This window comes from Conger conger, chromosome 16 (assembly GCF_963514075.1).
Source record: "Conger conger chromosome 16, fConCon1.1, whole genome shotgun sequence".
Classification (NCBI taxonomy): domain Eukaryota; kingdom Metazoa; phylum Chordata; class Actinopteri; order Anguilliformes; family Congridae; genus Conger; species Conger conger.
In genome coordinates this window covers 24,488,171-24,514,573 of record NC_083775.1, presented here as the reverse complement: position 1 = coordinate 24,514,573, position 26,403 = coordinate 24,488,171, and the positions used below count along the sequence as shown (strand labels likewise).

Below are 26,403 nucleotides of genomic sequence, written 5' to 3'. Positions count from 1 at the left end.
TATTAGTTGTAGGGGAAAATCTAGTCATGGCATGACTAGTAGAGTTGCTAGGTGATAACAAGGTTCGTGCTTAAGATAGCTTGGAAGCCCTTTAGGGTATATATTAGGAAGGAACAGTGGAGCTTAAAAATACACCTCTGGGCGCCCTCAAATTGGAGACAAATAGCGGCGTTTTATGGCCTGGGGCGTTGTAGTTGAGGAATAACCTGTTCGATGTAAACAGTTTACCTTTCCTGTTAGTAGCCGACAACCAGCATCGGAGGCTTTCCTCACATGGTTGTCAACTGACTGACAGATCTTTACTCCCTTATTGCTGGGCGTCACTTTAATGTGGGAGTGCACGCACAGAAAATGTAACATCGACGATTGGACCTAATCCGATGTCTTGAAAAGAAGATGGCACGTGATTGGCGCACTCCCACGTCGCTTCCCTTTGCCTCTGTCGCACACCTTTCTCACATGACGTAGGACCATGGCGCTGTTGGGGAATGTTGGCGTTTGACTCTATAAAGTCTTGATAAATGTAACGTTGAATCTTTGTCATACTGTAATGTCAGTTAATTTTGTAAATAGGGGCATTATTGACCAGGAAAGGTGCTGAGCCTTTCGGTTTTCTTTTGAATGGACGATACAACGGGACAGCGAATTAAGCTTACAATATAGCCAACGCTAGCTAGCTATTCCTTCAGGCTAACAACGTCGTGAGCTAGCAAGATAAGGTTAACACAGAAATAGACGTGATAAATAAATCACTGGCTTACAATGCAGACGTCTTTATTTGTCCTACAGTAAATCCGTTGAGAAATATATAGCTAATTGTGGCAAGATCTATGTTTCCACACGACGGATTGAATTGGCTAGCTTGTTAAACACAGGATGATGGAAAACTGTCATGGATTGTATCTGCTCCTGGCGACTGGGATTCTACAGTTGGCATTGGTAGTCGAAGGTGCACCGCTTCCTTCAGATACAGGTAATAAATGTCTGGTTACGATCATGGAGATGACTAGCTAGACGGTCGGTCACTGTCACTGCTTGCAAAACTCGCTAGCCACTGTTAGTCTCAGCAATAACGGTATTTTCTGCTAGGGAAAGGGTCTTTGAGTCCAGTTTCAGTTTGCTTCTTAGGACGAAGTGATATCCAATGTACACAAATAGTGACTCGGTACAATAATGGCTAACGAGTCCCAACAGAGGGATCAGTATTGAGCTGGCACCTGCAAACTAACGGTTTCCTAATTCAAGCCCCAGTTGTTTACAGTTCCTTTTTTGAACAAGGTAGTATTACATAGCTACTGTTAAGGGAATAATCTAACTAGCTAACTGTTATCAATAATGTCTGCAGCATCAGTGAGGTAACTCGCTAGATTAAAGACCTTGGACCTCATGGGATGACTCGTTAAATAGCTTGGTAAACCAAGGTGCAATCGCTGGTTTGATGTAGTCTATGGACCCACTGGCAGCTGTCCTGTCGACATTGTGCATACCGATTTTAAGACGTTTTGCCAACTATTTGTACAAGCACAAGGCTAGACGATCAAACGCCGAAACTTCAGCAGGCCTAACGTAATTCTCGCGGCGGGAGTGATGTCATTGGCCGATGACCATGAGAACTGTCACAGTGTGGACACATTGAAATAATTATTCATAGACTTGAACTTGAACATCTGATTGGTATTGTTACATAATCAAAATAGTTTACGTTCACATAAACGTAAACTATTGTATACATGGCTTTTTAGTTTTTTCTAGTTTGAATATCCCATCATGTCACTTAAATGACATTGTAAATGAAAGTTAACGGGGTTTCTGCTTACCTCATCTAACTTCATAACAAAAGGGAATGGAGTTTTCATGAAACTAATGGAAATTTCACTTTTACAAATGAAAAGAAAAGCACAGGACAAACAGGACAAAAAAGGAAAGCACATTGTTCAAAACAAATTTCAGAAAAGAAAGACCTACGAGACAAAACAAGTTAATGAGTTCATTCCTGAGGTTAAAGTAGCCGAATATAAAGGGGTTTTCCACAGTTTGAAGTGGCAGTTATAATAATAGCACATGCTGAGTTATTTACTGACGTGCTGCTTGACCGCCGGCAATAACTCGCAGTTACGTTATAGACCGAACCCATTCAGTACGAATCTTTGTAACTAAGGGCTATTGAGCAAGTTTCACGGGGGTTCTAATGAAAACCTTACGATAAATCACGATGAAATCGCTTTAAAGATCCGTAGTGCCCCTCCCAATGTATCGCTCAAAAGCCTATTAATCTGTATTACTTTCTTGTGGACGGGATGCTGTATTAATGCGCGTAGCGGCTGGCATACACTCAGGTGTTACTAAGGGGCGGTCAGGTGAAAATAGCTCAGTGAATGAATTCTCGTTCGCTGTGAAAATGTGTTCAGGCTCCCGCAGTCGTGAACTCAAGAGTCAGAAGTCCTGTTCGAGAGTCACAACGGCCAGGTGGTAGCTCTGTAGGGCAGGCGGCCGTGCGGTTTTCCTCGACACCGTGTTACCTAACGCATTCTTCCCTTATCGACGCGAGTGAATAATTAACGCAGCAGAAGAATTTTCATTGTTTTAGTGCAGGTCATGTGTAGGACACTGGTGAAGAGGTTTCTTGTTCTCAGTTCCGTGAAATGATTTTTTATTCTTGCTGTAAAAAATGACTTTTATAGGAATTCAGGGGCAGTAAACCAGTCGAGACGACCTGAGACCGGGTTCAAACCTGGAGTTTAGACAACTGAGCTGTGCATTACCTACACCTTCACCTAACCATGGGTATACGATGAGCGCTCTCTCTCCATCTAGTCCACCTCCCGAACGCAGTGGCATTACATCACAGCCTTACGTAAGACCGGACAGAGCGCGGTGCTCGGTACACGGAACCGGCCCTATTAGGGTCCGCTTAGGCCCGGGGCCATGTGCGCATGCCAGCTGCGCTTTACTCCAACCGCAGCGCTCGGGTTTAATTAGGCCTGGCAGAGCTGCTAACTGCATCCCCGCCTGTCCCCTCTCATCCCTCAGCGGCTAATCTGCCTCAAGTCCACTAGCGGTCAGGACTCCAGATTTGTTTGAAAAAGACGCATTTATCCACTGGCGGGTTTAGGCTTAAAAAAAATTTTTTTTGTTTGTTTGATATCTCACAACCGTAAGTTCTTAATTACGGGTAGAGCTCCCCACGAAGCAGCACAGTTCAGCGAGCTTGCTCCACACATCCGGCAGAATTTACTGAACAGCTAATTACACTCGCTTAATGAATCTGATTAGTGCCGAGTATCACAGACTGAGGGAGATAGACGAACCAAACTTAACTCTGAGGGTCACAGAGAGCGTTTGGACATGTGTGTTTAGGTAATAGCTCAAACCTGGTTTATCAACAACTCAGTTTGAACATAAGCCAGCACTAGAGTTAGAAATGCATGTACTGCTTTCTACATGCAGGGTCTATAGGGCAAATGTCAAAAAATACATTTACATTACAATTACATTAGTGTGAAAAAATGAACTGGCTTTTTTGCATACGACTTCATTGTGGGTTCTGTTCAAGAGAGGCATTCTTCTCTCAACATTACATGTAAAATGACATAAATTGTGCAATACTAAAAAACACAGATGCTGACTGAAAATGAAAGGCTTGTCACCTTCTTTCTTTTACAGTCTGGAGAAGGTCAGCTGACTAAATGGCTGCATGGCTGCAATTTAGTTTTCTCCCATAAAATAGGCTAGTTGTTTGTTTTACGCCCCTGGTATAGCTAGTAATTAAAATTTCCAGTATATTGCATCCAAAGTACAGGGCATTTACCTGTTTGTGTGTGTGTGTGCACGCCTGCTTAAGTGCGCATGTGTGTGCATGTGTGTGCTCGTGTGTGTGCTTGCTCATGTGTACATGTAAACGTGTTTGTGTCTCTTGTGTCTCTTGGGGCTGTTCATGCGTTTAAGTGTGTCTGAATGGGGTCTGGGTGTCGCTGGTGAAAGGAGAGGAAGATGGCGGGTGATTAAGCAGGACACGGGTCCTCCAGGGGCCTGGAGCTGGCTCCATGGAGCATCCCGCAGTCATGGGGGAACCGGTGTGGGGGTGGCCCTGCACTTCCACTCTACTGCCCTGTGGAAAAAGCCAGTGTACTGTGCCTTTCTGTCATTACAGCCTCTGCTGTAATGCTTTTAACAAGGCCCAGTCCTGTAAGGCCATGGGACTCTGCTTATGTCACGCAAGGTCATTCTCTCTCTTCATACATATTTTATGAAGACTATATTTCAGCTTCCTCTGTTCAGGGTCCTGTATCAGCAGTTTGTCGTTTATGATTCTGTCTGACTCATTCCATTGTTGTGTAATTAGTTTTTTTTTCTGCAGAAGACCAGAATGCTGCTGAAAATCCGGACACTTTTGTTGTGTGTAAACAAAAGCTCAAGTCAGCTGAGCGATGTCATGTGAAACGACACAAAATGAGTTGTCTGATTTTAAAGCATATTTTTAATAGCGCACAGATTTTCTTCTTGATTTTCACAAGGCTGTGAAATGCTGTTACTACCCTATTTCATCAAAATATTGAATACTGCTTCCTGCTCATAATTGCTTTTCTTTCTTTTAGCATCAGTAAATTAGGGAGTGAGTGTCTTTGGGATGTCTGGCCCCAGTTTTTCTCCACAAAAACAATTTTCACTGTTAATCGAAAAACTAATAATAGCCAACTATTAGAATTTTATTTTACCTTTATCTGACCAGGGAGGTTAGCTCAGGACAGGGAAATTAAAGCCTGTGTGGAATACAAAGGACTGTAGCCAATGAGATGCAGGGGGATGATCAGGTCACTAAATGTAGAGTGGGGTCCAAATGTCCGGGACAATGCAGACTTTCTGTGCAAGACTTGGTGATCCATGTTATTCCAGCGTTATTTGACAATGTTCCAAAGAGCATCTTGAGATATTACTGAATGCTTGGCTTTTGTCAGTCTTCAAGTGTCCCCATAACTATTCAATGGGGTCAATTTGGTCTTCAAGTAGTTCTTGCAAAGCTTTGAATTAACCTGAACTTGTTTTAAAATGTTCTAAATCCTTAAGGTATCAGTTTGTTTTCATGATTGTAGGGGCGACATTGGCTCAGGCAGTAAGAGCAGTCATCTGGCAGTCGGAGGGTTGCCGGTTTGATCCCGCCCTGCGTGTGTTGAAGTGTCCCTGAGTCCCTGACACCTAACCCTCAAATGCTCCTGACAAGCTGGTTGGTGCCTTGCATGGCACCAATCGCCGTTGGTGTGTGTGTGAATGAGCAGCATCGATTATACAGCACATTGGAGATAAAGGCGCTATATAAATGCCAGTCATTTACCATTTACCATGGAAACCCCCCCCCCCCCCAAAAAAATAAATAAATAAATAAATAAATTCAATGTGGTCTCAGCCTTTTGGACCCCACTGACGATAGCTAGTTTTGGGGGAATTTGACCAGGGCACTGGGGCTAATGCATACACTTTTCTGAGCGTGGCCATGCAATCTTATCATGATCACCGTGAGTCAAGACCTCGGTGTGTCATCTCATCTGAAGAGCGAGTCCAGTCCACCCAGCAGTCTGCCCTATGACCTCAGTTGTGCACAGCTGGGTTGATATGGCTGTGTTAAGCCACAGAGTACAGAATCAGAAAATCCATAACCCATTGACGTTTTTCGCTGAGCCTAGTGATTTCGGGAGCGTTCACACTGATGACTAGTAGACCCTTCCATGACTAATCCACAAGCAAACCAGAGTTTGCTGATTCTCTTCAGCTGATTGGTCAGAACAGGTGTGAGGAGAAGGCAATAGAGAGGCAGTCGCTGAGTAGACATTCCTGCTCTTTGCTGCAACAAAACGGCTTGCTGATTGGACGTCCAAGGTCGACGGGCGGCTTCGGTGGTCACGTGCACACGCACACATGCAGAATGTACAAAGTGCAATATTCCAGGCGTTTCTCTTCCTGCTTCAGGAGGGTGTGAGCAGAAGAGTGAATGATTAAATGCAGTCATACTGTGGTGATATGATCGCGCAGTAAATCCGTAATCTGTACAGGTACTTCAGCCGCTACTTTTATTGTCATTACACGTATTGTCATTGCTATCATTTAACTTTTTTTCTTCACATAGTAAGGTATGACCTGTGCTGTTTCAGAGGATTAGGCTACTAGGCTGCAGGTAACAATGGAGTGAATTAAGTCCTGTGCTCTGGACATTACCGGTTACTCTGTGATTTCACATTACACTGCTATTTGCTTGTTGAACTGACCTGTTAACATTACAGTTAGTTGATAGAAAATACATGTACAGCTGCCCCACTTGACACCGTGAAGCCACTAGAAATCACTACCCACGATATGTGCACTTGAAATTCGCCACAAAGCCACCAAATGGCTGCCATAAAAATTATAGACAGCCGATAACTGTTGCTGTTGTGTGGTAACGGTCAATAAAAGCTCATCACATGATGGAGTTTTCCATCCTCACATGTTACCATTTATTCCATTATTACACCTGGCCCGGCCCTGTACCACCTCTGACCCCACTGCAGAGAAACCGCCATGTCTGAGCTGAGCTGAAATCACTGGACACAACATCCTACTGCAAGCATTATTCAACCAGGATGTCCCTTGACATCTTAAAATCTCCTTCTCAAGGGAGATCTGGCCAAGATGGCAGCCATAAATATTCTATTAAATGTTCAATGTCAAAACAATGGCACAGCAGCACAATGAAACATAGAAAATACCTAAATGTTTATGTATTAACTGAATTAATTCATACCCCGACAACATTACCTCCTACTGTGTAAATAATAACTCCTATCAGTCACAGCATTATAAACAAAAGCTTTCAAATTACTCAGGGGTATGAGTGCTTCCTGTTAAATTTGTTGCAAGTTATTCCAAGCAGTGGTCCTGTTAGTCATGGAATGTGACATTTTTTTAACTCAGGGGAAATTCAAAATCTGTGTTTTAAAGCAACTTTTTCTGCTTTAAATAATCACAATAATGACACAACAAGGGCCGGTTTCACTGATACAGATTAAGCCTAGTCCTGGACTCAATTGAGTTTTGTATGGAGAATCTCCATTCAAAATTGATTTTAGCCTAAGACTAGGCTTAATCTTGACTCTGTGAAACTAGCCCCATATGTATGTTGTTCATAATTTGATTATGACGCCAGAAGTATAATGAAATGGTGGGATGAGCAGGCCTACAAATAGTAAATTCAATTTTTTGCCACAAAGGTCATATTTAACTTCTTAAGATATATATATTTTAGCTACATTAACCCCTTAATTCATATTCGGGCCGTTGAGTTTTTTTTTTTTTGCATTCGTACCTTTTCTCAAGGTGCAATTAAAAATTTTCTGTCTCTAACAGGATATACTGTTAAAACTCACTCTTCTATCTGTATGACCTGTAGACAACACTTCCTTATTTTGTAACATGTGGGTTGTAAAACAAGCGTGTGGGGACCTCACGTTCTCGGCACTTAGGAAATCCACTTACTACAAGAAATATGATACCAGTGCGCAGTTCTCAACTGTAACTGTGGAATTTTTAAAAGAGTTAAATGTATTCCTCCGTACGATTGTCCGTAGAAAAAAAAAAGCAGGTACGTCTTTGTTTCAAATAGGTAGTTTAATATAGCAGAGGAACTAGTGTGTCTGTTCAACAAGAACCAACAACTGAGGGAGAATGTCAACGCTTATACCCTGTCCCTCAATGGGAACAATGGACCAAATGGACATTGCGATAAATCAAAACACATAACAGGAAGTGGGGAGGGGGGCTGATTTAGATCCGGTGGTAGGAGGAACAAGTGGGGAATTGGACTGAGGGAGGTGGTAGAGGACATAACGCAATGGTACTGATCAAATAAGTGCATTTCACAGGATCTGGGGCTAGATAGGGTTGTAGATTGACCAACTAAGGCCAAAAAGGCCAATTAATAGGGAGCTACTGCAGTCCAGATAGGAGATGACTTGGGTTGTGTAGGTAGATGGTGAAGAATGGAAAGATTGCTTCTGTGTTGAACCACCAGGACCTGAAACAAAAACTTTGCTGCAAATTCATTAGCCTATATCAGAGGAAGTAATTGAGTAGTTATTGCTGGAAATTCAATTTGCTTGGGTCTTGCAGCTGGTTTTTTCATTGTTTTCCCAGCATTCCTGCTGTGTCACGCATATGTTTGGATGGGTAAAAGGGTATGTTGGCTGTTTTGCGGGTTTAGAGCAGCACAGTCTGGTCATAAAGGGGTCCTCAAACCACATCCATTTTTAAATTATGCCCCTCAACCCAATGCCATAACTCTTCACTGTCAGCTAAGAAACACAACAAATAACAAATAGCCTATAACTGAGAGAACTGTTCTACCCACCAACCTGCCTTCACTCCCAGAGGGGAGAGCAGTGCACCTCTTCAGCAGAGTTGGTTTGTGAGGCTTGGTGTGTAACATGGTGTGTAATATTGGTCTCAGCCACCATTTCCCCTCTTTATGTGTCCATTAGGGGTCACAGTTCACGGCGGGGAGATCTATAGATGACACTTGCACGTTGCACCACAGTAGTGCCTTATTTCACAACGCAGGGCTTGTGGGTGATGACTTGCTTTATGCACACTTGAGCTGGGGCAGAGTTCTCTTCTGTGGAATTTCCTGTAAGGGCTGGTGGGAGTGCCAGTGTGTTTCCCCAGTAGAGAATAATATGACTTTTTAGGCTAAGGGCGAATGCAAGGACAAATACACTCATACACACAACCTACATGTGTATGGACATGCCCCCCCGGACACATACGCATTATTCAATACAGTATTTTAATCCCTGGAATTTCTGGGCTCTACTTGCGTAGCATTGATAAAGTGCTTTTTGCACTCTGGAATGTAGGCTAAACTCTGCTGTAAATGAGTAAACTGGATGCTTCAGTGTACACTTTCACTGCAGCTTGCCGAGTCAGTGAATGAGTAAACAGGAGAGGGAGGGATTGATTGAGTGGGTGATTCATTAAAGGAATGATTGACTGCGGGAGAGAGTGGGTCATTGAGGGTACGAGTGAGTGAGCTAATGGCCGGAGGTCTGAGTGAACACCTGTTGGAAGTGCTGCAGCTTGCAGTGTTCGACTGTCCGTCTCTGCCTTTGGCTGCCACGGCACATTCTGGAGAGAGAATGCGGCATGTGCCATTGCACTCTACTCTGTCAGATACCCGGCAGCTGTGTTGCATTGTAAGACAGTCTAAAACACCCAAAGATTTTATTTATTAGCTTTTATTTATTTTATTTAGGTTTGTGAAAATGCGAACAAATCTGATGTGAGGGACTCTTTAACCGGGCCCGTGTGGGTTTTTTTTGCATTCATTCCTTTTTTCACAGTGCAATTTTCAATTAATATGGTAAAAGGATATACGATTTGAAAGTGTTATAACTTACGGTTCCATCTGTGTAACCTATTTTAAGATGCCATTGCTTAGTGACAAAAGTTCCTTATGTTGTAACATGTGGGTGGCAAAACACGCGTGGGGGGACCTCAACTTCTATCTTTGGAAATACACATACTACAAGAAATGCGGTAATGTCAGTGTCCTTTTCACAACAGGGGCCCAGCATAATGATTTCTAATTCAAAAAACGTGCTCGGATAAACGTCGATAGAATGTCCTTTGTTAACTTAGAATTTCTCTGGAGGAATTATGTTGTTCGTTTCACTGTTGTATACTTCTACAAAAGCACTTGTACATAGAAATGCTATTGTCTGCGTTTTGTATAGGCACTCTGGAACACCGTGAGCTCACGTACAAGCTTCTATGCCCAGTAACTGTAATGCAGGGGCTAAGTATAAGCGTTCTCCCCATCTGTGCATAGTCAACTACAGTGTAACTTCTGCCCAGCAAAGACTGCAAAGCATTTTAGCTAATCACATTACGTTTCCATCGGTGTATACTGTGGCTAGTTGGTTAGGCTTGCATAAAACAACACAGCGTTTTTTTCTCCTACGTAAAGAACCGTAGCATTTTCAATACGCAAGTTGAGACTATTGCGCTTCAGCAAAAATTGTTTTCAAGATTTTATGCCAGAAAACATTTATTTTGCAATGCCTACGTCTGAATAAAGGACTTCCTTTGGAGGACTTCCAAGGAATCTCTCGTGAATATTTATGAGGAAGACAGTGAAAACACCTCTGACTCCACAATAGAGGGCATTTTCAGTGATGTGACCATCTAAATACATTCTCAAAATATTTTACTATTATTCAGTATGCTTATAAATAAGGAGACTTTGAATAATGAATAGCATGTCCATCCATCCATCCATCGTCACCCGCTTATCCGGAGTCGGGTCGCGGGGGCAGTAGGCAAAGCCGGGTATTCCAGGCGTCCCTCTCCCCAGCAACGCATTCTAGCTCCTCCTGGGGGATCCCGAGGCGATATATAATCTCTCCAGCGGGCTCTGGGTCTCCCTCGGGGTCTCCGCCCAGTTGGACGAGCCCGGAAAACCTCCAAAGGGAGGCGCCCGGGAGGCATCCTGATGAGATGCCCGAACCACCTCAATTGGCTCCTTTCGACGCGAAGGAGCAGCGGCTCTACTCCGAGCTCCCTCCGGATGTCCGAGCTCCTCACCCTATCTCTAAGGCTGAGCCCGGCCACCCTACGGAGGAAACTCATTTCGGCCGCTTGTATACGCGATCTCGTTCTTTCGGTCACTACCCAAAGCTCGTGACCATAGGTGAGGGTTGGGACGTAGATCGACCAGTAAATCGAGAGTTTCGCCTTCCGGCTCAGCTCCTTCTTCACCACAACGGTCCGGTGCAACGCCCGCATTACTGCTGACGCTGCACCGATCCGCCTGTCGATCTCACGCTCCCTTCTACCCTCACTCGTGAACAAGACCCCGAGATACTTGAACTCCTTCACTTGGGGCAAAGACTCGTTCCCAACCCGGAGGGAGCAATCCACCGTTTTCCGGCAGAGAACCATGGCCTCGGACTTGGAGGTGCTGACTCTCATCCCGGCCGCTTCACACTCGGCTGCAAACCGCTCCAGTGCGTGCTGAAGGTCACGGTCCGATGAAGCCAGCAGAACCACATCATCCGCAAAAAGCAGAGATGCGATTCTGAGGTCACCAAACCGGACACTCTCCTCACCTCGGCTGCGCCTTGAGATCCTGTCCATGAATACCACAAACAGGACCGGTGACAAGGGGCAACCTTGGCGGAGTCCAACACCCACCGGAAACGTGCTTGACTTTGTGCCGAGAATGCGGACACAGCTCTCACTTTGGTTATACAGGGACCTGATGGCTCGTAACAACGGCCCCGGTACCCCATACTCCCGCAGTACACCCCACAGGGTTCCCCGGGGGACACGGTCGAAAGCCTTCTCCAAGTCCACAAAGCACATGTGGACTGGATGGGCAAACTCCCATGACCCCGCCAGCAACCCTGCCAAGGTAAAGAGCTGGTCCACTGTTCCACGGCCAGGACGGAAGCCACATTGCTCCTCCTGAATCCGAGGTTCGACCGTCGGTCGGAGCCTCCTTTCCAGTACCCTAGAGTAAGCTTGCACATGAATAGCATGTGAAATTGTTAAATGTGTTTGACTTGTTGATGGGCATTGGGTATTTGACAAAAAAGTCAATCAACGGACCTCAATTAATACATTATTAGACAAGATGTTATTATTGTCATTATTGTTCTTAGTTTATATGATCTTCTCGACCCAAAAACACACAAAAATTAGGCAACGCTCAAGCTTGTGGATGGGTTCCAAGGTCTGATGTGGAATCTGGACCGTGCCGCTGGTAATTGCGGCCAGTAACCCTGCAGGGCTCTGCAGAGTGGGCCGTAGTACCAGGGCTGGGAGGGAGGGGTTTTCATGGGCTGAGCTGTTGTCCCTGTTTCACAGTGACTGCGCAGCTCAGCCTTTCGACTGTGTACTGGCAATACTCCATCTGTGCATAACCTGCTCTCCTGAATCAATCGCAGGCATGAAATGCGCTGACTTGCAAATACAATTGAACACTTCAAAATGAAGTAGAACTTTTATTTGAGGGTACAATAGGAAATTTTGGACTTCTTACGGTCAAGAGAAGAGTAGCAGCAGCAATAACCTTCAAGCCACAGCACTGTTTATCCCTCCCCCTTCTCTGTAAACGCGGTAATGTTGAAATGTCATTGGATGTGGCAAGTAGAACCCATTTTCAACCAATGAGATTGAATTATTGTGCAGTTATACAATGTTTTGGTACAGAGTACCAGCCCGTCAACTGTATATTTTGAAACCCGAATTTAAGGACTATAAACACAGGCAGAGTCAACATGTCAGTGAGCCTTTTTCAATGATAGGAATGGATTCATAATGGTCTTGTAACAATGTTTTAACACAAAATCTCACCTATAAAAATGACAAGATTTTAAATGAGGGTTGTGTGTTCCTGTGAATAAGTGTGCCGAGGTAATATGAAGTGCAGTCGTTGAAGTGGGGTGTGTGATATTTGGGGTGACCTGCGGCTCTTTTCAGGGTTCGCTGCAGAGGGGCTTCCCGTGCTGGGACTCTCACTGGCCGTTTCCGTGGCTACGCTCGTCGCTCTGCTCGTCCTGCTCCTCAACTGCACGTCCTGCTGCAAGGAGCGGGACATCAACTTCGAGGTGAGTCCCCGGAACCAGCTGCTCACCCAGAACCCTGTCGATCAGACAGAAACAGCCGATCAGCCAGAACCAGATTTTCAGCCACTCTGGGGCCTGATTCTGTGGTGCAGATCAGGGTTGAGCAGTTCTGTTCCAGTAGGACCAGTGTGTGTGTTTTAAGTAGCAGAGTTTTGTTTCCACTAATTGCCAGGCTCAGTTAGATAACTGAACTTGGGCTTTGTGTCCCTCAGGAGTTTGATGATAACTTTCCGGATGAGGTGGATTTCACCCCCCCTGCGGAGGACACACCCTCCTTGCAGCCCAACACGGAGGTGTACACGCTTGCTGTGCCCCCCCTTGCCCTGCCAGGCCCCCCCCGCCTGGAACCCCCTCCAAACACGGGGGTCAGAGGTAAGCATTATAAAATGATTTTTTTAAATTAATTTTTTTAAAGAATGTTTTCAGAATGCTGCATATTTTGGCAGTTCCTTTCAACTCTCTTTGAGAGTCCACGTGTTATTTCTCTTTGTGTGTATTGTCCTTTGCTTGCATGTCTGTGCATGTGTATGTGTATGTGGAATGTTTTTGTGTGTATATGGTTGTGTGTGCATACATGCTTATTATGTGTGTGTGTGCATGCTTTAGTTCATGCATGTGCCTGTGTGCATGCTTTAGTTCATGCATGTGTGGGTATGCATGCTTTAGTTCATGCATGTGTGGGTATGCATGCTTTAGTTCATGCATGTGCCTGTGCGCATGCTTTAGTTCATGCATGTGCCTGTGTGCATGCTTTAGTTCATGCATGTGTGGGTATGCATGCTTTAGTTCATGCATGTGCCTGTGCGCATGCTTTAGTTCATGCATGTGCCTGTGTGCATGCTTTAGTTCATGCATGTGTATGTGTGCATGCTTTAGTTCATGCATGTGTGGGTCTGCATGCTTTAGTTCATGCATGTGTGTGTGTGCATGCTTTAGTTCATGCATGTGCCTGTATATATGCTTTAGTTCAGGCATATGCCTGTGTGCATGCTTTAGTTCATGCATGTGCCTGTATGCATGCTTTATTTCATGGATGTGCCTGTGCGTGCTTTAGTTCATCCATGTGTGGGTGTGCATGCTTTAGTTCATGCATATGCCTGTGTGCATGCTTTAGTTCATGTGTGTGCGTGCACAGTTGGTCACATGCCATGAGGATGTGACATTGCAGGTGTCCAATGCGATCTCCATTGTCTCTCTCTCCACCCTCCCCCTCCTTCCTCTCTGTTTGCGTGACTTGTATTAAAACCCTGTTGACCATCCATAAAAATAAGGGTGGGTTTTTCCCAAGATTCACGTATCCGTTCATACTCACACATTCATTCATGCCAATGCCATCATGTTCCCAATTTAGCTCATTCTGGCTCCTCGCTCCCCGTGCTCGTGTTGCTTGGCAGTCAGTGAGGTTCCCCTGCTTCTGTAAGATTGTGCTGTGGAAGCAGAGATAAACCAGTCTCTGTGTTTAGTCTGTCCTTTGTGCATGCAGGTGCTCATGAATATTCGTGAGGTAGTGGGTCATTACACATGTGGCTCTGACGGTGGTTGTTACCTCCAGTGTCTTGTGGGTGATTTTTTTATCACCCACAAGTATGAACTGACAGTCAGCCAGAGTTAATATATAAGCCAAAAAGCCAGGGCTCAATTTTCATGTGTCTGTGAATCCTCGTTTGAACTGAGAGTGGGGGAATCAAATTAGTGTATCGTGAATGCCATGTGAGTAGTGCATGAGTACCACGCGAATAAAATGTAACCAGCTTTGGAAACTTGAGGCTTTTGTGAAGAATTCCCAAAAAGATTTGATTCAGTCACAGAATTTATGAATCGGACACATTTTAACAGAGGTTTATTACCTTGAACTGTACTTTTGGGGAAGCAATTGACACAGTTTTTCTACGGTTCATTCAGAACTCAATGGCTACCGTATATTGAGATTGAGAGCAGCTGGGTGAATAAAAATAAACTCTCTCTACATTGTGATTAGATATGGCGTTTCACACGTAACCACTTTTGTTTTTGACTCTTGAACTTTGACCTTTGCAGAGGGGTCGACTGCCCCCCAGGTGACCCGACAGAGTCTGAGCTACATCCAGGAAATTGGAAATGGCTGGTTTGGCAAGGTACACGTTTAACCCCCCTCCCCCCTTCCCCAATCTCTCCATTAACCACAGTTCAGATTTTGTGCAAACAACTAAATATACACACTGGTGTTTTGTTTTCATAAGCTTAAATTAATTCCATTTTATTTCATTAGATTCTGAAAACCTGCCCCATATTGAGTAGCATCTGGTACAGCTTTTTGGTACAATCTTTGTTTCTATGCTAAGAGGGCTTTTAGCATGAAAGTGGCAGTTGCAGTTAAATGTTACTGTTTTAAATATTATAATGGTCTGTAGTACAGTTGCATGTGGGTCCCTTCAACCCTGTCTCCCTCCAGCAATGTGGTAGTGGGAAAAGGCGCAGCCACCTTTCGCTGTCAATCACTGACTTGTGTCGTTTAATGGAAGGACATTTGCTCCTGTGGTTTCCCAAGTGTGAAAACCCAAGCCCTCAGAAGTGTTTTAACTTGGTGTGGCAGTGTGTGGGGGGCAGCCTATAGCCTGGTGGCTAAGGTGCTTGACCTGTACCTGGAAGATACTTTCTAGTATACATAGTATACCTACTAGTTTCATACATCAAACTTATAGGCCAGTGGAGGACTGTTCCCGGGTTCCTCCCGAGATTTCTCCCCATCGGGGAGTTTTTTCTCGCTACTGTTTGAGGGTTTTTCTCCCCATAAGGGAGTTGTTTACCTCATATGTTATTGGGTGCTATGTGTAATTCTCTTCTGTGTTACTCTGTAATGCATATTTGTGACAGTCTTCTGTGAAAACCGCTATGCAAAAATATATTGAATTGTTTAGTCTAATCAACTGTACATTTTACATTTGAGTCATTTTGCAGACGCTTTTAATCCAAAGCGATTTACAAGTGCATAGGTTCTTCCTCAGGTTAAAAGCATGAAATCCATAACTAGAAATATATGCACGAAGGGCTGTTCTAAACAAAAATGAGTGCAATATTTATTTATTTTTTATTAAGGGTTAGGGTTAGACAAGAGGGATATCTGTAAGTGTCTGCTAAATGACAGCAATGTGTGCCCCCTCCCTCCCCGGCGCTGGGCAGGTTCTCCTCAGTGAGATCTTCTCGGAGCAGGAGCTGGGGGCCTCGCGGGTGCTGGTGCAGGAGCTGGCGGCCAGCGCGGACTCCCCGGAGCAGAAGCGCTTCCTCCTGCAGGCCGAGCCCTACCGGTGAGTGCGGCTGAGCGGGAGGAGCCATGGCAACGGACCTCCTCTCGCATAACTGACCTCGTGACTGCAGTCAGGGCTCGTGCATTGGAGTTTCTGATTCCTCCAAGTGCAGCTAGCAGACCTGGGTCAGGTGCTTCAGGTGCTGATAAAACGCCACAGCAGATTCCTGGGAATGCTTGACCGATATGTTACTCGGCAAAAATATGAATAGATTTATTCTGCTTATGCGTGGGTATTCATTTGAAAATTGTCGCCAATCTGCATAATTCTGCTTGCGTCTAAGTTTGAGTGCTAACGCTAACCCTGACCCCAAAGCTGGGCATACACTGGGCATACATACAATTTTGCTGTCGCAGACAAAATTCTGTCAATCGTGGGCCGAAATCAGCTGTCTTGGATCTCTTAGCGTGACATACTCACGGGCAGCCGAATTCAGACCAAAATCGTGACAGCGGCCACTGCTACAATCTAATTAACGATCAATAGGAGCACAGCACTGCGTGACTGATACAACACATGCAGCACTCTAACCGTTACCGTTTTAACATTCATTTATTTATTAATTCATTTATTCACTACTTCTTGTGTTTCCTTCGATATTATCATCTTTTAGTATCACTATAGTATCACTTTTGCTATCGTTCTCAAACCGCTTCACATCCCGGATAAACGGCCTTAAAGACAACCGCTACAGCGTAGCGAATATCCTGAAAAAAGCGTAGAAAGAAAATTAGTTTCGTTTAGTTTAGTAACTTTTCTGGGCAATAAATTACCACGATTAGGCTACTCCAACATCTTTTTGCTCTGCCATCCTCGAATTCTGCGCGTGAACGTCAGATGACGTAGGCTGGTATAACTGATTATTTGTTTTGCATCTTATGCCACAGTGTGACAGCAGTGAATGATAGGATATTGTCGAGGCTACATTGCGCAGTGTGACATGTGACGAACATAAAAGACGACCGATGTTGCACAGTGTATACCCAGTTTAAGAGCAGTTCAAGATTAATTTGATTATTTTGTATCGTTTTAGATTCGTGGAAAGGCTAAGAGTTGTGTTGAACTCACCAAGCGCACTCTGAGTCAGCGGCCTTCAAAAAGCGGATATCTGAACTTTTCCTCTCCAACCAAACTGCTTATCGGCAGCCATAGGTGTCTTAAAATGTAATGCATGTCCAAAAATGTTTGACTTAATTTGAAAAGTTTGGACGGGACACCAGGCTTGCTTATGATGTCCTTTCACACATGTACAGGGTGTTCAGATCTTGAGGGCTGCAACACAGGCGTTATTGTAGTTGAACAGCGCCCTCTGTCTGCATGCAGAGACATCACATGGGATTAACTTTTGGGTGGAGGATGTATAACCCTGACCAACAGATTCTATGTAAGATGTGACCGTACGCGGTTAACTTCTACCGCAGTTGTTCAGGGTCGTGGTTTTTACTCCTTGTGATGATTTTTTTTCAGGGTCCTGCAGCACCCCAATATTGTGCACTGCCTGGGCCAGTGTGTGGACTCCGTGCCGTTCCTCCTGGTGTTTGAGCACTATGAGCTGGTGAGTCTGTTTCTCCCCACCCCGTTCCTCCTCCAGGCTCCAAATCTCCCCCCGTCAGCAGACCTTGGTGAAATACGCAATTGTTTTTAATTCAAATACTTTTCTGTGCTCGATTGAGTCTGCCTGATGCAACTGAGCCAACCGAGAGGACCAGAAGGCAGGGGTTTATGCTTTTTTAGAGTATTTCATAGGTTCCAATACACCAGACAGTCTCAGTAAAGTGTAGAAAAGTATTTGAATCCAAAACAATTCCATATCTCATTCTGGTCTGCTGACAGGGAATTTTGGACATGTACATGTAGCAACAAACAAAATGCAATAGTTGCCGATTTTAGGTCTGACGGCAACAAATTTGCACCGAAGTGAAATAAGTTGTTTTTGAACTGTCGCCGTTCCCTGTGGTGGAAATGTGTCTGACTCTCCGGGGCTCAGAGCACGTTGTGCAGCTGCGGACGGTACTAACAGCGCCGCCGCGTGGCTGAGGAGTGATACTGCATGGCAGGCCTGTGGCCTGGGCACTCCCGTACCGAAACGCCCTGCCGTAGGGGGCGGGAGGAGAGAGGGGGTCCGGGACGGGGTATGAGGGGTTGGATTATCCCATCTCTGAGGGGTTTGGGCTGTGTACTGGGAAAGCACAGCGGGTGGGACAGATTGTAGCCACAGAAAGAGTCATGAGTAAATGTGCAAAGTATATGCACGTGTGTGAGAGAGAGTGAGAGAGAGTGAGTGTGAGTGAGAGAGAGAGAGAGAGAGTGAGTGAGAGAGAGAGAGAGAGTGAGTGAGAGAGAGAGAGTGAGTGAGAGTGAGTGAGAGTGAGTGAGAGAGTATGTGAGAGTGTGTGTGTGTGTGTCCATTCTTTTGGCATGCTGGAGCTGACATTCATCACAACAAGATTGCTTGCCAAAGCAACATACAATCTCTACACGCTCTACATGTTAGGGTTACTGTAAAGTACCTGGCACAGCAGCTGGCTTCATCACCCTAGTAGCCTCTGTCTTCCCAGTACCCCTGTCCCTCTGTCTAACTGTCCCTCTCTCTCCCTGTACCCCTGTCCCTGTCCCCCTGTCCCTCTCTCTCCCTGTACCCCTGTCCCTCTCTCCCTCTCTCCCTGTCTCTCTCTCCCTCTCTCTCCCTGTACCCCTGTCCCTCTCTCTCCCTGCCTCTCTGTACCCCTGCCCCTCTCTCCCTGTCTCCCTGTACCCCTGTACCCCTGTCTTAACTGTGCCCCTGTACCCCTGTACCCCTGTCTCACTGTGCCCCTGTACCCCTGTCCCTCTCTCCCTGTTCCCCTGCCACCCTGTCTCACTGTCCCTCTGTCTTCTTGTCCCTCTGTCCCCCTGTACCCCTGTCCCCTGTCTCCATGTCCCTCTGTCCCCTTATCCCCTATCCCATATCCCCTGTTTCCCTGTCTCCCTGTCTTGTTGTATCACTGTCTCCCTGTCCCCCTGTCCCTCTCTCCCTGTCCCCCTGTCCCTCTGTCCCTCTTCTCTCCCTGTCCCACCATTCCCCTGTCTCCCCATCTCTCTGTCCTTGTCACCATCGGGCCCGGCCTTTCTCCAGGCTGTCTGTCAGTGGGCTCCACACGGCCCCTGGTTTATTTTGTGTTTCGCCTGCTCTATTTCGGGTGCCCAACCGGGCCTGCTAGGGTCTAAGGTTGCAGTGCTGTTTACAGGGCGGAGGTCTCAGGTTCGCACCCCTCCCCGCAGTCCCAGTAAAGTAGCAGGCTCCTTTTACCCCCGCGTCTGAGCCATCTCGCTGCGCTGGGCCTTTTTAACACACGCTATCTGTGCGCTGAAAGATGGGGCTTTCACTTTTCACTCCTGCCCCCTGCCTGTGCTTTGAGAGGATTTCCACATCATTCTGCGTAGTTACTGCTTCTCCTTATTTACCTCTGTAGTCCTGCTCTGCCTCCCTGGGTTTGATTTGGTGGCAGATGCACTGTAATGACATTATGTGTGCAGTACGCTCCGAATGAGCGATGTGTTTGTGTGCATGTTTGTTTGTTTGTTGTTTGTTGTTTCAGTGTGTCTCTGTGTATTTGTCTATGTATTTATTTGTGTATGTTCGAGTTTTTTTTGTGTTTGTTTTCTTTCCGATTTGTGGGTCTGTGTTGTGTATTTACGTCTGTGTGTCTCTTATGTTCGTCTGTCTCTTTGCGTGGGTGTGTCTGAGCCCTGAAATGACCCTAACCCATTTCTGGTTGCTATAAATCTGCAGTCGCTATAAATCTAGAGGAAAGCACATTAACCCCTGATGTTAGAGCGAGCTTACAGGCCACACCGCCCACTGATTTACAGTCCTGGGCTGGGACAAACCCCTCTGGACATTTTATGTGAAACCGATATCAAGGGCCAGTTTCACAGACACAGATTAAGCCTAAATCCATTTTGAATGGACGTTCTGAGTACAAAACTAAGGACTAAACATAATCCGGGTCTTTGAAACTGGCCCTAAACGTAGGATATCGCACACTGTCAATTTCATGAAGCAAGCCCTTACAGCCCTAAGATAAACAAACACTCCTGGGGTTAGGTAGTAGTGTCTTCATGAATTATAGATTGAAAATGAACTGATACACAGTCACCTTTTTGTACCCCTTTGTGGACGTTAAAGAGGGTTTAGCGACTGTCTTGCGGTGAGGGGATTTTCTGGTGCCACATGAGAGGAAATTGAACTAAAATATTATTTGAAAACGTGGAGTTTGGAAACTTCAGAAAGTAGTGATTTTACCTGTGAGCTGAACAGAAGAAGCTAAGAGGCAGCACTGACGCGTACAAGGGGATGGGTCACGGGCGACCATATTGGGTGGGGCCAGATTTTTGGCAAACTCGGTGTATGTCGTCATAACGTTTGAGTCCACGGAAAAAACGGGAACGTGGAAGCCAGCAAAGGGACCAAAAACCAAGTAGTGTTTGAGGAGTCATTGAGTGGAGCAACTAAGAGACCAAAAAACCAAGTAGTATTTGAGGAGTCATTTGAGCGCCTTCCCGAATATGGCCAGCTGGATGCTGTCGAGGGTGCACATAGTAAAGGGCTGGAGGCCTGCTAGGGGCAGCTGTGGGCTCATGTGTGGCTCCACCTTAAACTCATCGGCCGTCATCACGCTTACAGCATCTCTCTCTGCCAGGAGGGTGTGCTCAGAGCTGGGAGCTCGAGTGTCCTGGCCTGGAGGACTGCGAACGGCCTTCATCACCGCCGTCAGCCACTGTCCTGGCGGGGAGGGCCCCCGAAACCCACCCGGGGGCCCGCCCCGCTTGCGCCGTCCGCCTCATTCCTCCAGGCGTTGCATAACGCTCTCTGGCCTGTCCGCGGCTCCGTGTCTCTCCTCGGGTCACATTTCGCCCTCCTCCTTTCCATCAGCACGATTCCTGGCGCTAGGATCAGCCTCCGTGTTTTACTCAAGTTCAGTTATTCGCTCGTCCTTTCGTTAAAATGTTGATGTTCATGCAGGTGCTGACTGTGTAAATAATACCTCGTATAAAGGGAGAGGGAAAGAAAGGGAGAAAGATTGAGAAAGAGAGTCCCGGAAAAAGCTCTTGCTTTTCTCATCTGTCTTCAAGACCTTTTTCTGGAACTCTCTCTCTTTTAGGTACTTCTTAGCATACTGTAACCTGGCCATCCTGTTTTTGTGGCTAACTAGAGGTTTGCATCTTGCAGTGTAGTCTCTAGTTCTGTTTGTGAAGTCTTCTGTAGACAGAGGTCACTCACACATCCATGCCTGCCTCCTGAAGAGTGTTTCTGATCTGTCAGACAGGTGTTTGGGGGGTTTGTCTTCATTATGGTGAGAATTCTTCGGTCATCAACTGTAGAGGTGTTTGCGAGTACACAAACTGTCTTTCTTCTTAATGATGTTCCAGGCAGATAGTTTTGGTAAACCTAAGGTTTGGCCTATGTCTGTTTTTGTTATAATAATGGCTTATTCATAATAGCTTCATTGACTTTCATTGGCAACTGGTCAATATATACAGCTGCTGGTCCCCATATTGCAAAACACAATAACAGACTCCAAAGGCATTTAAAAGCCGAGGAGGTTGGATGGGTCAGGCTATCAGGGCAGATAGTGTGAATATGAGTTGTAGCTCATCAGCCTTCAGGCCTCTCCAGGCCTTAATGTGTGAAGAGTCTACATTTCCACCGAGTTCGTGCTCGGCAGCACGGTAGTTAACCCTGAATGCTGGGGTTCAGGCGCGGCTGCTATGTTCATGCGTTTAATGGTTTGGCCGGGACTGAAGCAAACTTCCTCCCTGAGTGGTCGTAGCGGATGACACTGGGTGTGTATGTGCGGCCCAGAGGCACGCCGGCGGTTTGCGTTAGCATTATCATTAGCGTAGCGCCACGAGCACTTCGGCGAAGGCCCGTTTATCGTCCGTTCAGATCACAGCGTAGCAATTACGACCCGAATCTCACGCACCGGCAAAAAACGGGACCATTTACAGTCACCAACGGAGTCTGAAAATACGGATTATCCCAAGCCCCTGCGGGGGCACCCAACAGCTGCGTGATCGATGGCAGTTTCCCCTCCGCTTCAGCTGCAGCCCCCGGTAACCCTGAGTCAGGAGATTTTGGGGAGCTTAGGGGTGCGTGTGTGAAGTGGAGCTGACCAACAGCTGTGTGAGTGATTGACAGGCTCTCCTGCACGCACTCCCTGTGGTGCTGCCCCTCACACGCATGCTGGGCCGGGATCAAAGTTCAAGCATTTGTCCAAGTCACTCTTACCTTTTCACATGCCAGTAAAACTCAAAAACGGCATCTGCAGAACGCTGGGAATTTATAGCGAGTTTATTACTGAACGCAATCACGTGATGATATAACTAAACATGCAATCACACAACAGGGTAACAAAACACACAATCATATAAGAGAGAAACATTTAGAATTATTATTATTAAAAAAAACATTTGAAATTGTCAGTGATTTGCCGATGGCTAATTTTTAACTGAAAGAAGTGTGGTATGACACTTTTTTTCAGCGTTGCGGACGTGTAGAATTCAGTTATGTCACAGACACCATCATACTTTTTTGTGCACTGTTGATTGGACAACCATGCTAGATAGACCATGCCAGGCTCCACCATGTTTTAAAAAAATGTAAACAGCTGTTTGTTACCATAGAGACCGCAGTACCGTCTTTGCAGACCTTCGCCGAAGCGACACTTTCATTTTCGTCATACCACACTCGTCGTAAGGGTTGTGCGAGGAGTATAAATCAGACTTTAGGTACGAGGGCTGTACTTCGGGTCGTTGTCACAGGAAAGCGGTTTTGCTGTTCTACTCTGCTGTGCGTTTACTGTCGCCATCCCTGACAGCTGTAGCCAAGCCGTAGCATTTTGCGATTATTATTTTAGTGACGTTTCACATGGAACACAAGCAAAAATGAAACGGACAACAAAACCACAAAGAACAGCGCAAATTATCAACACCAGAGTCTCAAACACATCCTTGAATAATGCATATCTACATTAGATATTAGACTCAGCACGTATTGTTACTTGCATGGTTGCAAAGTAATGGCATAAGAGGGTGGTTTGTAAGTAATATGGGCGGTCAGGCTGGTGGATCGTTCATGGCTGTGGTGGTAGTGATGAGTCTCTGGGGTGTTTGTTTCTGCGGCCTGTGGGTTAAGGATTTCTGCCTCAGTCCTGTTTCTCTCACTGGCTGCAGTGTGGGGTGCAGGTTTGAGTTCTGCTTGCATTTCACACTTTGAGCCAGGTACCAAGCCTTATATCTGCACTGCTATAACTCAGGACCTAATTGTATATAATAATAGTACTAAATGAACTTATTTATGTCTTCCTTTGCAATGTGGTGCCGAGGTGAGATGGTTTAATCATTTAAGTGTTTTTAGTGAAGTCATTGCATGCTAATCTGCCATCATCTTCTGTCAGTGAACAGGAAGGGTTTGCTAACAGAGGAAGTGTGTGTGTGTGTGTGTGAGAGAGTGAGTCACTGAATAAGTGTCTGCTAAGTGGCTGTGATGCAATATAAGGTAATATGTGTCTGTGCGTGTATCAGTGCATGTGAATGAGTCTGCATGTGTGTACACACACGTGTGTGTGTGTCTATGATGTACGTCTGCATGAGTATGTGCATGTGTGTAAGTGTGGGAATACGTGTGTGTGAGTGTGTGTGCTTGTGTATGCCTGTGTGTGTGTGTGTGTGTGTAAATGTGTGTCAATGTACCTGTGCATGAGTATGTGCATGTGTGTCTGTGTGTAAGAGTGCGTGCATGCGTGTGTGTGCTTATGTATGCCTGCCTGTGTGTGTGTGTGTGTCTCTGTACGTGTGCATGAGTATGCGCACGTGTGTAAGAGTGTGTGCACGCGCGTGTGTGCGAGTGTGTGCGTTTGCGTACGCCTGTGTGTGTGTTTTTTGGCAGGAAGCGGGGAAATCATTCAGCGGTTTCCTGGGTGGGCAGGAATCAGCAGCTGGGCGGTGGGGGGGGGGAGGAATGTGGATTAGCTGCGGGGGTCGGCGTATTGGTCCCGGCACGCGTCACCGCGGTTCAGTCGTCAGCCTGACGCTCTCACCCACAGCCGCTCCCGGGATGACGGCTCCCCCGAGCTCACATGTGATACGGCCCCCCAACCCACCGCCATTTCAGCTGTCACCGTGCACTCTTATTTATTGTCTGGAAAAATATTTTCAAATGCGAGGTTATTGTTTTTGTTCACTTGCTGTATATCCTCTTGGAAATTCATGTTTTGACGCCATTAGTAAATATGTCCCCTGTACAGTCTTTGGTCTCAATCTCAAGAACCATATGTTCTACTGTGCTGAAACCCACACTACAAGGGACAAAATATGTTTTTAATAATATTTCAATTACTGTCACCAAAGGCTACCTGCGTGTGTTATAGTCATTAGTCATTATGGCAAACCGTGGCAGTGGCTCTTAGTGTTAGCTGTCAGTAATACTGCAGTGTTGGGCGTTAGCCGTCAGTAATGCTGCAGTGAGGGGCGTTAGCGTTAGCCATCCGTAAGGCTGCAGTGATGGGCGTTAGCGTTAGCCATCCGTAAAGCTGAAGTGAGGGGCATTAGCATCAGCCACCTGCGGTGGAGAAAGTGCTGCAGTGATGGGCGTTAGCGTTAGCCGTCTGCAGCAGAGAAAGTGGCTGACAGAGTCCAGAGGATTCACGGGCTGAGCTCTGAGACGCGTCTGCGCGCTCCTCTCTTCAAAACCCCTTCTGTATCAGCAGCTATATATACCGCCCAGACCCGCAACCTGTTTAGGAGCAAACTGGACAAATGTGAGTGTTACGTTGAAAGGGGCGGATGGAAAGGGAGGTTAAATTAATTGGCCTCGTTCTTCAGGGACCATGGCTAACGTCTGCCCCGCTTCAGTCTCAGTTAGACCCGAGACTTCTGTCCCGGGGGAAACACGACTCCTCCCCCAAAGCACGGCCCCAGCCTGACATGGCGGTTTTTATTTTTAATTTTCTGTGACACAGCGCAGAGTAGGGCCCCGTTAAACAGCCCTGCCCTTATTTGGTTGAGTCCCGGAGCACAGAAAAGCCAGTGCAGCAGACTGTGAATGGGGGTTGGGGGGAGGAAGGGTGCTCTCTGCCGCCTCCCTGTGGACAGAGTCACACTGCCCACGACGCCTTTTCTTTTACAGTGAGCGTGTGAGTGCGAGTGTGTGGCCGTTTGAGTGTGTGAGGTCCACACAGAGAATTTATGTGGTCCTTACCACGTCCCACCCCTCCCAGCCACTTTTAAAGCAGCAGGTGGGAATTCTGGAAATTGTAGTTAAAAACACTGTGTGTGGTATTGTAAGTACACAGGAAGGCCAGCGCCCCGAGAGTCCAATCATCGTCCTGTGTAAATAAGTTCAGTATTTAATTTTATTTGAGCTTTTTTATTGCAAGCCCAGAATGCAGCTCCCCCCCCCCCTTCATGTGTTAATTGATTGATATATTGATTCATTAAATGTACTTCATTAAGTGCTTTTTCACTTCTCATGTCAATGTGCAAGTGCTGGAGCCAAATATTCAGTTCAGTAGCACTATTAAGTGTGTGCTTCTGTAGGTTATGGTACATTCTTCACATTTTAATTGCCTTGTCTGATGTGTCTGTGTTTGTGCGTTTGTATGTGTGTGTGTGTGTGTGTCTATGTGCATGTGTGCGTGTGTGTGTGTGTGTGTGTGTCTATGTGCGTGTGTGTGTGTGTGTGTGTGTGTGTGTGTGTGCACGCGTTTGTGTTGCAGGGGGACCTCAAAGGCTGTCTCCGGCAGCAGGACTGGATGCTGCACAACATTGAGCTGCTGCAGCTTCAGAAGATGGCCTGTGAGATCGCTGCAGGAGTCACACACCTGCACAAACACAACTTCCTGCACAGGTACCTCTCCTACCTCACACACCTGCACAAACACAACTTCCTGCACAGGTACCTCTCCTACCTCACACACCTGCACAAACACAACTTCCTGCACAGGTACCTCTCCTACCTCACACACCTGCACAAACACAACTTCCTGCACAGGTACCTCTCCTACCTCACACACCTGCACAAACACAACTTCCTGCACAGGTACCTCTCCTACCTCACACACCTGCACAGGTAACACTCCTACTGTACCTCACACTCCTGCACAGGTAACACTCCTACTGTACCACACACCTGCACAAACACAACTTCCTGCACAGCTAACACTCCTACTGTACCTCACACTCCTGCACAGCTAACACTCCTACCTCACACACCTGCACAGCTAACACTCCTACTGTACCTCACACTCCTGCACAGCTAACACTCCTACCTCACACACCTGCACAGCTAACACTCCTACTGTACCTCACACTCCTGCACAGCTAACACTCCTACCTCACACACCTGCACAGCTAACACTCCTACTGTACCTCACACTCCTGAACAGCTAACACTCCTACTCTACCACACACACCTGCACAGATAACAC

The 26,403-nt window shown here is 46.2% G+C and overlaps 1 protein-coding gene across 2 annotated transcripts in view; it reads left to right on the top strand.

Moving 5' to 3' along the window:
* The first annotated feature begins 471 nt into the window (after positions 1–471).
* Positions 472–26,403, top strand: part of LOC133115127 (serine/threonine-protein kinase LMTK2-like) — a 39,181-nt gene continuing 13,249 nt past the window's right edge. For both annotated transcript variants that reach the window (XR_009705600.1, XM_061224871.1), the window contains exons 1-7: positions 472–973; positions 12,505–12,632; positions 12,863–13,022; positions 14,688–14,764; positions 15,810–15,934; positions 17,402–17,489; positions 25,693–25,823. Coding sequence is in view for 1 of the 2 variants with exons in the window: in XM_061224871.1 (XP_061080855.1) it covers positions 877–973; positions 12,505–12,632; positions 12,863–13,022; positions 14,688–14,764; positions 15,810–15,934; positions 17,402–17,489; positions 25,693–25,823 (806 nt within the window). In the remaining variant the exon portion in view is untranslated. The remainder of the gene's footprint in view (positions 974–12,504; positions 12,633–12,862; positions 13,023–14,687; positions 14,765–15,809; positions 15,935–17,401; positions 17,490–25,692; positions 25,824–26,403) is intronic.